General features: G+C 40.3%; 1 protein-coding gene across 1 annotated transcript in view; it reads right to left on the bottom strand.

The window, feature by feature from the left end:
* Positions 1-14,716, bottom strand: part of LOC126188232 (uncharacterized) — a 67,849-nt gene extending 53,133 nt beyond the window's left edge. The window contains exons 1-2 of the mRNA XM_049929784.1: positions 14,573-14,716; positions 3,838-4,314 (exon numbers count right to left, since the gene is read on the bottom strand). Of these exons, the coding sequence (XP_049785741.1) occupies positions 3,838-4,314; positions 14,573-14,611 (516 nt within the window). The 5' untranslated portion in view covers positions 14,612-14,716. The remainder of the gene's footprint in view (positions 1-3,837; positions 4,315-14,572) is intronic.
* Between the last annotated feature and the right edge of the window lie 1,770 nt (positions 14,717-16,486).

Raw genomic sequence — 16,486 nt, 5'->3', positions numbered from 1 at the left:
ATGTACAGAGCTGAAAGGAGATTATGCTGAAAAATAAATACATTTTTTCCAAAATTTTTGTGTTTTCTTTGTTGGGTTGGGTCTTTATGGGACCACCCTTGTACTTCCAGCCTCCTCTCCCAGTACTAGTACACTGGTGAATGCTCCCACCACTCACAGTGAAATCATTCAATAATTAATTAATCACAATTATGGACAATACTGTACTTAAATTACCACAAGTATGCCTTTGTACTACTGTGTACAGCTAGTTCCCATAAGAAGGGTGAAACTTTTGATCAAAGGATTCTACAAGAATGACGCAGTACCAACACCCAAAAATGTTTATCATCATCAACAATTACCACAAAAGACTATACTTCTGTATGACAGAGTTATAGTTTGCAAATGGTCTTTTACGCCATCCGTAAAGCACTTAAGTGAGAGATGTAAAGATACAACAAAATGTTGGCTGGATCATAACAAAGGTATTTGTCACAGTATATTGTGCAGATAAATACTATTAAAAAAAATGTTTGAATGTGAGCAAATGAAGTCCAGATGATGAACTGGTGCTATGTACACCAGTGTATGTTAGAGCCAATTCCAGAATTCTTGTAAAACAGGGAACCTGGTCAATGTTTGTAATGTAAAGAAGATGAAGAAATGATTGATTTAACCATCAGTTTGCTCTACATGACAGCAGCAGCCTAACCTAGGACGCACCAAAATAAAACAGGTGTTTTGATCATGTTCTACAACTGCTACTGCAGGGTAACATTTGTGGGTTACATTTCACTACCATAATTTATTGATTTGTAATCCACGAAAACGTATTGACACTACCACTGCCACAACTACTAATCTCAGTTTTCTTCTTCTTCTTTTTTCAACAAGCCTTCCTCATCACAAAAATTATTTCATACTGACTAGATGATAACACCTAAGTTGAACAGCAACCCACAAGCCACTAATCCAATAGGTCTGCAAAGTAGTATGATAAGGTACTTTTGCTGTGAAGCTTTCATCCCTATTATTGTTCAACATACGTGTGTTTTCTTTTCAACAATTATTACATCTTCATTCCTCATGTGGTAACAAGCTAGAAACCAAGTGAGCTCCGCAGCCAAGCACAAAAAGGATGTGCGAGTCAGAAGTGTGGTGCATTTCCTCTCCCATCAAAAGCACAACAGCTGGACAACATCCTGGAATGGACTTCAAAAGATACAATATTGAGTATATCAGCAGGATGACCCACAGTCGGACAAATGCAACATCAACAATACTGTCAGTGACACAATTTTCCAATATATAGCAGTTTGAAAGTGTTACACTTCAAGGTGCTGGTGCACCTAGTTACCAGAAGACTATTGGAGGCACTAATGTTTTCAGAGAGATCCATTTTGTGACTTTTCATGCTTTCCCGACAGATCTGTTGCAAATATGCTTCTCAGGTTTGTCGCTGGATCGTATTGTGTAACTTGCACAATATTTCATCGATGCAACTGCTCGGTATCATCAGGTGGTGGTAGCTATAGCTGTCACTGCTGCAAGGTGCGACTGATGATAATTGTGTGGCAGCGTTGAAATTTATCAAGTCGGGAGCACGGGAGTGCACTATGGGCAATGACTGTGCTGCCGGACATTCCTGCGGTTAAAGGCTGAATTAAATCACAGTAGTGCATTTCGTCACATGATGAATCAAAAGTTCTTGTTTTCCCTGTTTTGATTTGATGGCAGCCAGTGCTGCATTCCAGACAGCACTTAGTAGAAAACCTGCACACCTGTTGATAAGATTGTCCGCCATATACAATACAGTCCCAGAAAGATGACACTGGGGATAAAATTTCAGTCTTTTCGTAAAATATATGATGTCCCATGTCCAGGCAATGCTCCGCTACTGCAGACCTATCAGGCTGCCCCAGGCACGTATGATGCCGGAGAAACACAGGTAATGTATCTGTTCCGTAGGGCCACACCACTTAAGTATCATCTACAGACCGCCAGAAGCAGGAAGGTTTGAGACTTGCCAACTGCAGTGCTTTTTCCTCAAAGTGTTCCATAAAATAGTTGGCCACCATGGAAGACAGAAGACTTCCCATGGCGACACCGTCCACTTGTTCAAAATACTGGTCATTGAATAAGAAATCAGTTGAGGGAAGCACATGATTAAATAAGGTCACAATGTCTTTCTCAAACTGGCTGCTGAAAAGCTCTAACGAGTCCTGCAGAGGTACTTTTGTAAATAAAGATACAACGTCAAAACTAACCAAAATATCCCATTCTTGTAGGTTAAGTGTCTTCAGGAGTTCTATGAAATCCTCTGAATTCCGGATATAGTGGTCACACTTGCCTATGAGAGGTCCCAATAGTCTAGTAAGATGTTTGGCCAGAAAAAAATGTAGGGGTTCCAATGAAGCTCACTACTGGGCGAACAGGAGACCCATCCTTATGTATCTTGGGTAGGCCGTAAAGTCTTGGGGGAACTGCAGCCTGTTGGCGTAGGCTCTTAGTCACTTCAGAAGGAATAGAACTCTTCTTGAGAAGATCTAATGTTTTTCTCTGGATTTTGCCACTCAGATCCTCTCTTAGCTTACGACAGGCAGGATTGTTGAGTGCCGCCTCCATCTCGCTGTTGTACTCAACTTGTGAGAAAAGGATGTAGCCGTTTCTATTGTCAACAGGTAAAATGATGAGTTCTTTGTCCATTTTCAAGTCTCACAGATTTCAATTTTTCTGTGTTGATGGATACTGTCTTTGGATGTAGAACATGGGTGACATGTCATAAGAAGCTATTGTGGATGACTGTGTGTTCAAAGCAACAGACTGAAATTTATTAAATAATTTGCTAATAGTTTACATATTTATTTGTCTAACCTACTGTTCAAAAGCTTACTAATTACAAAAACACTTACTAACATTAATGCCTAATCCATACTTTTTCCCATTTAGGACAGTTTCTTGTTTAGTACTTTTGCACTTGGAACCATCACATGATGCAGTATGGATAAAACAATGAGGGCCACAAGAAAACTATACAGGGTGTTACAAAAAGGTACGGCCAAACTTTCAGGAAACATTCCTCACATACAAATAAAGAAAAGATGTTATGTGGACATGTGTCCGGAAATGCTTAATTTCCATGTTAGAGCTCATTTTAGTTCCGTCCACCTACGATCAATGAAGCATGTCATCATGATTTCATACAGGATACTCTACCTGTGCTGCTAGAACATGTGCCTTTACAAGTACGACACAACATGTGGTTCACGCACGATGGAGCTCCTGCACATTTCAGTCGAAGTGTTTGTACGCTTCTCAACAACAGATTCGGTGACCGATGGATTGGTAGAGGCGGACCAATTCCATGGCCTCCACGCTCTCCTGGCCTCAACCCTCTTGATTTTCATTTATGGGGGCATTTGAAATCTCTTGTCTACGCAACCCCGGTACCAAATATAGAGACTCTTCATGCTCGTATTGTGGACGGCTGTGATACAATACGCCATTCTCCAGCGCTGCATCAGCGCATCAGGGATTGCATGCGACGGAGGGTGGATGCACGTATCCTCGCTAACAGAGGACATTTTGAACATTTCCTGTAACAAAGTGCTTGAAGTGACGCTGGTACGTTCTGTTGATGTGTGTTTCCATTCCATGATTAATGTGATTTGAAGAGAAGTAATAAAATGAGCTCTAACATGGAAAGTAAGCGTTTCTGGACACATGTCCTCATAACATATTTTCTTTCTTTGTGTGTGAGGAATGTTTCCTGAAAGTTTGGTCGTACCTTTTTGTATACTGAATACTGATTTGATGACAGTTCAATAAATGGTTGTTACAGATGATACAACTTACCTCTTTGAACAGTTTCCAGTTAGAACACACTGCTTTCCTCTCAATTCGTGTCAGCAAAATGTTCTTCTCACTGGTTAAATTTGAAGACTTTTTCTGACTCTCAACAACGTGTTTCTTGACTGTCATTCCAGAACCATTGGTGCCTTGATAGTTCTCTACGCTGCTTTCAGAAATGTTAAAATCAGCTGCTTTAGCACTGGCAACAGAAGTGACTGTGTTTATTACATTACCACTAGTTTTGGAACAGTTGTGCAGCTTCTTTTTACTATGGCTATCAAAACATTTGTCAGTGGCTTTGTCAGGCCCTTCACCCACTGATCTTATCTCTGACTTTCCACAGTTTAATTTAATTCTCTTGTTGTTATTACCATGTAGAGGTTTGTCTGCAAATTTATTATCCAATTTTATGGTCTTCACACTGCTTCCACTACTCTTGAGTTTCCTTTTCTTCCAGTTTTTCATGCCAGTGTTACTGACCTGAAGCAAGAAATAAATCAAGTAACTAATAAAATAAAATACATACACACAAATTAGACAAAAACGATGTGTGCACAAAGCAATCACCAACAACAGCACAATGTAATCAACACAGAGAATTAGAGAATATAATGTAGGATTGGATCCGGCATCCTTCATGAGATTTATTTCTTTGCACAAAAACGTAATAAATATATATGTTTTATGTGCTTGTGTCCAGGATCTCCTCTGAAACCTCTGGATAAATTTCAGCCAAATTTGCCATAGAAACATAAGTATCACCACCGTGGGATTTATAATCTCCTAGCTGCAAATAGAACAAAGATATGTGCAAAACGTGTTTTTCCAGCCTCTGTGTAGAGGCTGCTCTCCACAGCAGACATACTGTTTGGAGACAGTAGTAGCCTGCCAAGTCAATCTGCTTTGCACGATAGCTTACATGTCAAGGGCAAGAAATGGTTTTCCAGGCCCCGACGTGTAAGCTGTGCTGCACAACACGCTCATTGTGTTGGCATAGTATCGACTTGCTTTACTGAAATTTACTGCAGGGGCTACATGTGCAGGTGAGCATGGGTTGGGACAGATGGTGATGGATTGGGGGGGGGGGGGGGGCTGGACAGAGTAAGTGGAAGGAAGAAATGGACAGAGAGAGGGGAGGAGGGAGAGATGGATGAGGCAGTGGAAGGTGTAAAGGGGTAGTGGGCAGGCGGAAGAGGGGGAGGGGGGGGGCAGTGGAGGTGGATATAGAAAGAGAGAGTGGGAAGAGGATATGGTCAGATGGAAGGAGAGGAAGATATGGTCAGAGAGCAGGGGTGGACAGAATGAACACTGAGAGAAAGAAGGGAAGAAAGACAATGGGAGGATGAGGTGGACGCAGAGAGGGAGAAGATGTGTTCAATATAAGTGTCAAATGCATACACAGGTGAATCTGCAAGAAAAAGGCTAGTACATATATACAGCAGACTGTAAGTATGTATGTCGCGGATCTCCTCCCAAACCCCTGGATTGATCTGAACCAAATTTGTCACACAAACAGTAAACTTCATGCGTACCAACACTGTGGGGTTTGTAATATAGTAGCTCCTACAGAAGCAGATATACAGGTGAGCATGTGCTTTATCAGCCCATACTGTGTATGCTTCACTGCATGGCACGTGCATTGCAGTTGCAGTCTTGGCCTTGGGGGGGGGGGGGGGGGGGGTTGAGCAGATATGGGCTGGCAAGAGTTGGAGAGAGTTCGGCAAGAGGAGCTCAACAAAAGATATGGTTGGAGGACATGATGGCAGTGACAGGGAAGTAGGAGCAGGTCAGAGAGGAGGAAGGAAGAGATGGACAAGAGAGATGGGTAGGGAGAGGGGTAGGAAGAGGGAGAAAGAGAGAGGGTAAATATATGCCAGGGTGCGGAGAAGATGGACAGAATAGGGAGGACATCTTCAGAGAGAGAGAGAGAGAGAGAGATGGGGCAGGAGTTTGCATATGGAGTGGGGAGGAGAGGGTGGACAGAGAAGTGGAAGTGGAGGCGGTCATGGAGAGGGAGGAGGTGAAGATGGACAGATAGAGAGGTAGGGGGAGAATATGGACAGAGACATTGGGAGGAAGAGGTGTAAAGATAAAAGAGGAGGAGGAAGAAATGCATGCAATGTGTGTGTCAAACATGTTTGTTGTTGTTGTTGTGGTCTTCAGTCCTGAGACTGGTTTGGTGCAGCTCTCCATGCTACTCTATCCTCTGTAAGCTTCTTCATCTCCCAGTACCTACTGCAACCTACATCCTTCTGAATCTGTTTAGTGTATTCATCTCTTGGTCTCCCTCTACGATTTTTACCCTCCACGCTGCCCTCCAATACTAAATTGGTGATCCCTTGATGCCTCAGAACATGTCCTACCAACCGGTCCCTTCTTCTAGTCAAGTTGTGCCACAAACTTCTCTTCTCCCCAATCCTATTCAATACCTCCTCATTAGTTGTATGATATACCCATCTAATCTTCAGCATTCTCCTGCAGCACCACATTTCGAAAGCTTCTATTCTCTTCTTGCCCAAACTAGTTATCGTCCATGTTTCACTTCCATACATGGCTACGCTCCATACAAATACTTTCAGAAACAACTTCCTGACACTTAAATCTATACTCGATGTTAACAAATTTCTCTTCTTCAGAAACGCTTTCTGTGCCATTGCCAGTCTACATTTGATATTGTCTCTACTTCGACCATCATCAGTTATTTTGCTCCCCAAATAGCAAAACTCCTTTACTACTTTAAGTGTCTCATTTCCTAATCTAATTCCCTCAGCATCACCCGACTTAATTCGACGACATTCCATTATCCTTGTTTTGCTTTTGTTGATGTTCATCTTATACCCTCCTTTCATGACACTGTCTATTCCGTTCAACTGCTCTTCCAAGTCCTTTGCTGTCTCTGACAGAATTACAATGTCATCGGCAAACCTCAAAGTTTTTATTTCTTCTCCATGGATTTTAATACCTACTCCAAATTTTTCTTTTGTTTCCTTCACTGCTTGCTCAATATAGAAATTGAATAACATCGGGGATAGGCAACAGCCCTGTCTCACTCCCTTCCCAACCACTGCTTCCCTTTCAGGCCCCTTGACTCTTTATAACTGCCATCTGGTTTCTGTACAAATTGTGAATAGCCTTTTGCTCCCTGTATTTTACCCCTGCCACCTTCAGAATTTGAAACAGAGTATTCCAGTCAACATTATCAAAAGCTTTCTCTAAGTCTACAAATGCTAGAAACGTAGGTTTGCCTTTCCTTAATCTAGCTTCTAAGATAAGTAGTAGGGTCAGTATTGGTGCACGCAGGCTAATCCACAGAGATAAAACTATTAAAAAATGAAACTTGCCAGTCATGCCTTAGTTGACAACAAAATTCAATGATCACTCAACACAGCATTTGACATGAGGATTTTGATGCAGAGCACAAGTCACACATTAGTGACAAGCTACAGGTGTGACAATAGTTGACTTAAGGGTTCATTACTTCCAAATACTGGAATTGTTATTTTAAATTGATAAGTGCTTGGCTTTATATAAATGTTAAAAATACAAACTACATAAAAGTTAAAAATACACACAATGTGTATAAAATTAAAAATAGGGGTAGTAACTGTTATGTGTTTTGTGGAGCAATGATGGAAGCCATTACACTTCTTAATTTTCACTGACAAACTTCCATTCAACTCAAATTTCATCAAGAAATGTTCCTTCTGCAAATGGGCAAACTCATTCAAACCATAGTTGTATGAAGATTGATGGATTGAGTGAAGCCTTCAAGATTGCTTCAACAACTGACAACCAAAGTTTCACCATAACCTACATCTAGGGTGTCCATTAGTCCCGCTTTTCCCGGGACAGTCCCGTTTTTTACCAAAATGTCCTGCTGTCCCGAAAGTTTTTTTGGGGACGCTCAAATGTCCCGTTTTTTTTATGATTCCGCTTGGCTAGAGTATTTTACACTACTGGTTGTTTGACTTGCTATTAACTGCGCAATTATTTATGCTAGAAAGCGTGTGATGACTTTCAGCATACCTCAAACATGTACCGAACTGTTTCATTATGCCAAAACGAAAGTGTAATTTTAACAGCAATATAAAAAGCGAGTTTCCTTTTATCACTGGTAGTGGAGAAACTGTAGAATGTACGTTGTGCAGATCAAAATTTGCTATTGATCGTGGTGGAAGGACTGAAATTGTGAATCACATTAAGACGAAGAAACATCGCATGAGTGATCAAATGAAAAGAGCAAATAAATGTGTGAGTGACTACTATGTAAACTTAAAATCAGTAACAGAAATGGATAGGTAGTTGGCAAAACAAGAAGCTATGTTTGCATACCACAGTGCAATGCATAACCCTAGCTTTAAATCAATGGACTGTACCACAGCAGTTGTTAAAAAACTTTATAATCCTACATGTGGACACATGAAATATAATGCTCTAATTTCAAATGTTATTGCACCGTATGCAGCTCAGCAGGTTTTAAATGAACTGAAAAGAGCTCGATTCATTTCTGTAATGATTGATACGTCGAATCATCTGGATTTGGAGTTGGTTCCTCTCCTTATCAGGTATTTTCACCCTGAAAATGTAATCATGGTGAAAGTGCTCGAATTGGTTAATTTAGCTGGAGAAACTTCAGATTTACTTCAGTATTATGTGCTGGAAGTTTTAAAGAAATATGATCTTGAGGGAAAGGTGATTGCAGTTTCTGCATACAACACTAACACCAATTTTGGTGGTAAGCAGAGGAAAGGAAAACATTTGTTCTATAAACTGCAACAGAACACAGTGAATAATACAGAAGGTCCAGAATGAGATTTTCACTCTGCAGCGGAGTGTGCGCTGACAAAAAACATCCTGGCAGATTAAAACTGTGTGTCGGACCGAGACTCGAACTCGGGACCTTTGCCTTTTGCGGGAAAGTGCTCTGCCAACTGAGCTACCCAAGCACGACTCACGCCCCGTCCTCACAACTTTACTTCTGCCAGTATCTCGTCCCCTACCTTCCAAACATTGCAGAAGCTCTCCTACGAACCTTGCAGAACTAGCACTCCTGAAAGAAAGGATATTGCGGAGACATGGCTTAGCCACAGCCTGGGGGATGTTTCCAGAATGAGATTTTCACTCTGCAGTGGAGTGTGCGCTGATATGAAACTTCCTGGCAGATTAAAACTGTGTGCCCAACCGAGACTCGAACTCGGGAACTTTGTCTTTCGTGGGCAAGTGCTCTACCAACTGAGCTACCCAAGCACGACTGACGCTCCGTCCTCACAGCTTTACTACTGCCAGTACCTCGGCTCCTACCTTCCAAACTTTGCAGAAGCTCTCCTACGAAAAGTTTGGAAGGTAGAAGATGAGGTACTGGCAGTAGTAAAGCTGTGAGGACGGGGCGTGAGTCGTGCTTGGGTAGCTCAGTTGGTAGAGCACTTGCCCGCGAAAGGCAAAGGTCCCGAGGTCGAGTCTCGGTCTGGCACACAGTTTTAATCTGCCAGGAAGTTTAATATAGTAGGTGTTGGCTGTACAGCACATGTGGTGCACAATTCCTTACAAACTGTCTCAGATTGCCTACCCATCGACAGCCAATTAATTGTAAACAAAATCTACCATCATTTCCACATATATACAGTAAGGGTTGAATCTCTGAAGTCATTCTGTAAGTTTATTGAAACTGGTTACAAAACTGTACTTGGGCACAGCAAGACAAAGTGGCTATCTCTGCTACCAGCATTGGAAAGAATTGTAGAGATATTTCCTGCTTTGAAATCATATTTCATTTCCCTTGATAAGTGTCCTGTTATCCTTAAACAATTCTTTGATAACCCTGTGTCTATTGTTCTTCTACATTTTCTTGTTAACCAGCTAACACAACAATTAAATGTATTGAGAAACAAGAAATCACAATAGTGGAAGTTTATCAAGAAATAAACAAATTATTGGACAAATTACAATGTAGAAAATCTGAAAGATTTCTCACATCCTTTGTACATGAGACTCTAAGAAAGCTGGAAGAAGAGGGTGAGATTACTGTAGAACAATTCCATATTTATGCTGACAACCTTCTATAACTCTTGCATCGAGTGTATTAAAGAATGGTGTTTACCATTTCTCACACCTTTTAAAGCATTTGACTGGGTTAATACTAAAAAGGAGCAGCTACAGGACTGTTGTGTTTTGTTAAAAGTATTGTACCAAATTTTCCTGTTGATGAAGACGAACTGTTCGATGAATTTTCATGTGCACAGAACTTCATAAAAAGTGAAGAAGGAGCCAAAGAAAGTGTTAGTGCAACGTGGTGTAAAATATTTGCTTATTTCAAAAGTAAAAACATTAACATGAAAAACATGATTCATTTGGTGGAGTTTTGTCTGGCAATTCCTGGGTCAAATGCTACTGTGGAACGTGTGTTTTCGTTAGTGAACTCTTTGTGGTCAGATGAAAAAAACAGAATGAAAGTTGATATAGTGAGGGCCTTGCTCATTGTCAAAACACACTTTAATAGTGTATCGTGTACTGACTTTTATGATAGAATTTCAAACGAAAATGCACTTCTTGATAAAGTACATAAAAGTGAAAAGTACGGTGATAGTGTGGCAGAATAATCGTAAAAAGTGATTTGAGATCATCTGAGTGCACATTGTATTGGTAAACTTTTGTGTGTATTACATTTAGTCAATACAATATTTATGTCCCGTTTTTTTTCTCTTCATTGTCCCAGGTTTCTCTCTAATTTATTTTAAATGTCCCCTTTTTCAATGAAAATGAAATGGACACCCTACCTACATCCCAAAATATTTTGTGTTTATGTCTAAATGTGACCCCCCCCCCCCCCCCCCCCCACACACACACACACTTTTGTTTGTTTTGTGCATAGGTGTCTGCCTGTTAATGTATGATGCCAGACGGTACAACACCAGTGTGTCACTCCTTGTCAATTCGACCTGGGTGAACTTTGTATTATTTGTTGTCCTTATGGAGATAACCAGGGCCATATTTATGTGCGGCTATCTATACTGCAGTGTAGGGGCCCAAATCATTAAAGTGTAAACTAAACAACCTTTGTTCAAATACTGTGGTGTGGACCCTCTTATATTCATTGAAGATGTAGAGGTAACTATTTTGTATACAGCCGAATTTTTCAATAAACAGCTGATATGAGTTAAGTCAGCATTCATCTCTTTAGCCGCGCACTCGGTCAAATTACCAGTGGCTGTCAGTCAGGCATGTGGCATTGCAGTTGGAAAAATCATCAAGGCTTGAAAATATTGTTAACAAAATTTTGAGAGTCTTTGTGAGCTTGACTTGGTGGAAAGCCAATTTCTTCCCTACTATATTTCACCCAAACCAGGGCCCAATGTTTGTTTTAATTTCCTGTCACAATATGTAGGTTATTGTGCTCATCAAGATGAGGAAAACAATTATTAGGTAACTTTATTCATTAACTAGTTATTGCATGATCCCTTGAGCTGAATAGCAACCGTAAGGTAGCTTTTCTCATGATGTCATAGCAAGGTCAAGTAACCACTGTGGACTTTAATGGGAAGTTAATAAGTAAAAAATGAATGGGTTTAAAGAATGTATGAATGCATTTCCACAAAAAAATATTTTTCGCTGTAATAATAACACTGACACCAATCTGAAACCACTCCAAAAATTTGTCAGCATCCCTACTATGGCACTGACTCTTGTAACTTTCACTGAAGGCTACTGCAAAAAACAGAACTGCTTTGGTGGCTTTTCTTTTACATCGTAGGCAATTAACAACAACAGAAAAATAAGGCTATTGCTGTAAGAAGACAATCTTTTTACAGTTTTATTAATGACACCATAAAACACAAATTAATCAACACAAAAAAGAGGAATTAGAAATGAAAGACTGTAAAAGAAAAAGGAAATTACAGCTAAGTTATGCTGTATGACATTATGTGAAATTTAATCCAAGTTCATAAGCTGCTTTAAAAAAATTTATAAATTGAGATGGTGAAGTGGTATGTTCAGTAGGCCCTACCTACATAGTATGGGCATTACAGCCTATAGTAACAATCCAATACATATTCAAGTGTTGGTCATTGTTGATATGTGTTTCTTTTACAACCTAAACTAACAGCTATAACATTCCAAACTATTTCCTGAAAAATGCCGAAACAAACAAACGCAGTCTCTTGCCAAACAAGGTAACAACACAGTGGTCAGGCCGAGCTAATGCTACAAAAGCCCTGTTTCAAGGCTATAAAGGAATAAAGAATGCATTTTTTAATTTTCAGAGGACAAAACATGCAGGAAAACCTGCCTGTTAGTGGTTTCAGCTAGCACAATAAAATGTCAAGGATGGGAACTGAGCTCAACAGAATATTTTGGAAAGGTGTATAGGGACAAGTAAACAAAACTCTGCAGAACCCTACACTGGACAAGAACACAGCTATGTCAGTCCTTAACAAGCTTCATAAAAACATAAAGGGATAGCTTTGAAGAACAAGCTCTGAAAAGTTAGCTAACTGCACTGATATTAAAGTGAAATACCATGCAAACACGAAATAGATGTACATTTGTTACCTCCTACATCAAAGCATGGGGACTACTTACTCTTCCTGTAACAATGTGGATTAAGAGATTAGTTTGTGTCATACAACCATTTAAACCTACAATGTGGCAGAAAGTTGAGAAATATGAACTACATGATTCCTGTATTGAGTTTCTCAACAAGCTGAAGAGTGACAAGCGATGGATTCATAAAATAAATACCTACCTGAAAAAAATGTTTTCCTAATATCGAGTTCATGCTAAGACTGTGTCAGTTAACATCACAGATATCAGTGAAGGAAAGTTATTTTCAACACTGAAGTTGATCAAAACCAGACTTCAAATCTCCATTTTAGTAGCTAAGTGCAACTGTTTCAGTTCACTCAGTCCTGAAGCCATATTTAAAAAAAAAAAAAACACAGTTACAATGGTGGAAATGGAAAATGTTACATCACAAATACCTGGACTGTACACTACCAGTCTGATGCTCCAGTATTTCCAAGCTTCATGATATGTCGACTAAAATTTTGTTCTCATGGCACCTAGTGTCAATACAGAAAAAAGGCATTTCTACAAGTGAAGAATGGTGAGAGTATGTGATGACTGGTGGATGTGTGTAACATTATAGGAAATTTTTAGTAGTGATAACACAGCTTTCCTAGAGGGCACGTAGGTTACATGCAGCTTATTGTGAACTTCTGAACTTTGAGAAAGGTCAAGTCATTGGCATGAGGAACACAGAACCATCACACCAACAGAACATATAGAAAGTTTATATGTATGTGACAAGAATGGTAAAATGGCAATTTATTTTCAACATTTTAGTATGTCTTGTTTTCTACAATCAGAATGTGTACAATGGACTAAAACTGAAAGAGAGGGAGATAAAGTTAGGTATGGATATTTAACCTCATGGGGAAAATAACAAATAAGCCAAGTCTCATACAAATCTGAGATGTGGCGGAGTTGGCCTGGATGAAAGACCCTCTCCACTAAGTAGGGCTATGTAGATGGAAAAGCTGAAATGGGCAACTTAGCTTCCTGCCACAGGAAAGTATAGGACTTCTATACTTTCAACCAGAATTGTTCAAATCCATTATGCTGAAAAAGTGCTTGGTTCTCACAGTTGTGTTTCATGTCAATCAACTGGTTCTGCAACCTCTGATGAAAGTCTGTTGTGTCGACTGAAAATGTATAGTGGACCCGTATTGGTAATGAAGGGCTAAACAGACCCTGAAATCTAGTTTGCATATTTTCTTTAGTTTATCTGAGGTCTTAGCAACAGTATCTAAGTGGCTGCCTCCACCCTCATCAGCAAATTCTTGAACTGCCTCTTTTCGTATCAACTGAAGTTGTTGGTGTGATGTCCAGCTTTGCAAAGAGTGAATATATTATAAATCGATATCCAAATGAAAACGAAACTGGTAGAAAAAAATAAGTAAACTGGTTATTAGGCTATTTCAAAAGTAATAACAGTAAGGGCTTCCTAGCAGAACTTCTGCAGTATAGTCGAAACAACCTTGACAAAATGTAGGGCCACAGGAAACATGGGGACCTTTCAGTACATTTACTGTGATGATGTTGACGAGCCAGCAATTTCTGTGTTACTGAACAGAGAAGATTTATCTGGAGGTTCCCCCGACGACGTGGCTGTTACAAGATCTGAGCACTATGTTAACATTGGTAGCAATTTAAACAAACCATTAACGTTTCTTCCGTCCATCCTATTTCACCTGCGTTTGTCCGCTCATCTCTAACAATTCAGGCATCAACAAAATGTTTGAATTCCCTGCCCTCCTTTCAATATTAGAGCTTGAAAAAGTATTCCTTGGACAATACCTACAATAATAGCGATACACTGCCCAGAGGCCTACGTAAGTTTCGTTGACGCATTCTGAAATGCGGTGTGAAACACTGATGTCACAGGTACACATCACCTTGTGTTTTTCAAGCAGCTTAAATTATTTTTAAATACTCTCGGTTTTTCAACGGGGTAACATCATCCAAATGTTGTGATATGACAAGGTGACTTGTTGCCGTCTATATGTGGTTCTGATGACTGCACTGACTGAAGATGGCAACAAATCAACCTGCTGAAATATAACACCAATTTGACGTGCACGAGAACATTCAAAATTCATCACACTCCGACAACGCCTGAGTCACACACAACTTTCAAACCAAATGTCCTAACAAGTGATATCATCACACATAGTTTTCTAACCTGGGTCATTTTCATGCTGCTGTCAGCAGGGGGTAACATCCCGACGAAACACGTTTATGTCTCACAATATCGAAAGAAAAGCAACATCTATTGTTGCTTTAACCACGCCACCACATGTCAACACAAATCGACCACACACGTAAATACACACCAAAGACTATATGCATTCAAAGACTATATACAGGTGTTTGCCTATCTATATTTATGTTCCACTGAAGCACAACAGGGTCTTGCCCGTCTTACTTCTAATATGGCTGCATGATATTTAGAGGAATAGCTTTTGTAGTTTATCTAAATGATGTTTGCATGTATGACTGTTTTGTCTGTAGCTGTTATGCACTAAAGACTCTGGTTATTGTTGAGATTGTTCGCTTGTCTGAAGCATAAGGGTAATGGGTTCCTATATGGTGAATTAGTTGGTGGGTTGAAGTAGGTGTCTCTTCATAGAATTTTTTTTTATTTTGTTTTTATGTAGGTGTAGATTGATGGATCTTGTAAGAGGTCCTTAATGTGTGTGTACGGTGTGTAGCGGTCTGCATCGGCGATGACGCGGAGGATTCTGTTTTGGAGTCTCTGAATTTTTTGTAGATGTCGGTCTGCTGCCATAGACCAAAGTTCCGATCCGTGTAAAATACTTGGGACGATAACCGACCTGTACAATCTAAGTTTCGTTTCAATGCTAAGTCCTCCAACTTTTAGGAGTGTTGTATAAAAGCAGTGAAACCTCTGCTTCTGGATCTATCTATTTGCTTTACGAAGGTTAGGCGTTTGTCTAGTACAAGGCCGAGATATGTAGCTCAATTGCTCTATTCTATTTCTTTGTCGGCTACAGAAATAGTCTATTTTGGGGAGTCAACTTCCTCGTGAACATAACTGCTATGGACTTCTTCAGATTTATCTTTATTTTCAAAATGTTGCACCATTTCGCGATTTTGTCCAAGTGCTCCTGTAGCTTTCGTGCTATGAATTTGAGGTTGCTGCTGCTCCTGTAAACCGCCATGTCGTCGGCATTAAGCGCCATCTCACCACCTGCCAACTTCGGCATATCTTTGGTGTATAGCGAGTATAATATGGAGCCAAGAACTGAGCCCTGCGGAACTCCTGCCACAGAATCCATGATTGTGCTTAGATGATTGTCGCACCTGACGCGGTACTGCCTCCCCGTCAGAAAGGAGTCAATCATGTTGATGATATGTCTAAAAATTTCTAACGGGGGTAACTTAGAGATTAAGCCATCGTGTAAGACTTTGTCAAATGATTTCTCAATATCGAGAAAGACTGCTCCTGTGCTGTTTCTGATCTCTCGCCCTGCATATGTATTCCACCAGATGCAGGGATTGATGGATCGTGCTGTGTCCAGAGTGGAATCCAAACTGCTCAGGGATGATTGTATAATTGTCTTGTAGGAATTTGGACAGGGAGCTGAGGATCAGGCACCTTAGTACTTTCCCTAGAAAGCACAGAGATGAGATGGGTCAATAGCTTTGTGGAAGGATAAGATTCTTATTGGGTTTAGGTGGGGTTATGACCTGAGCAGTTTTCCAGGCTTTTGGGAAGTAGGTTAGGGAAATGCACTGTTTGTATAGTGTGGTGAGGTAGGTGATTGCGTTGGGAGGCAGGTATTTCAGGTATGGGACATTGACCTTGTCGGGACCGGGGGATTTGTTATTCCCTAAGCCTCTGATGTAGGCGACCACAAGTTGATCGAAAACAGGGGTAAAATCCGTATCTGGCCTCTCTTGCCTCAATTGAGCCACTTGTGAGTGATTCATACTCAGTACATGTAAACGTAGCTCAGGCTGTTGTATTGTTGCTCTATGCCACGACTGTGCCAACCTGGACAGGTTATATGGCTTGCAAACTCCGCGACTGTGTCTAGTGACTCATTAGTTTGTGATACAACTGTTACCTTTA

Source organism: Schistocerca cancellata, chromosome 5, assembly GCF_023864275.1.
Source record: "Schistocerca cancellata isolate TAMUIC-IGC-003103 chromosome 5, iqSchCanc2.1, whole genome shotgun sequence".
NCBI lineage: Eukaryota > Metazoa > Arthropoda > Insecta > Orthoptera > Acrididae > Schistocerca > Schistocerca cancellata.
Note: the sequence above shows the minus strand (reverse complement) of the source record. Positions and strands in the feature narration are given on the sequence as shown.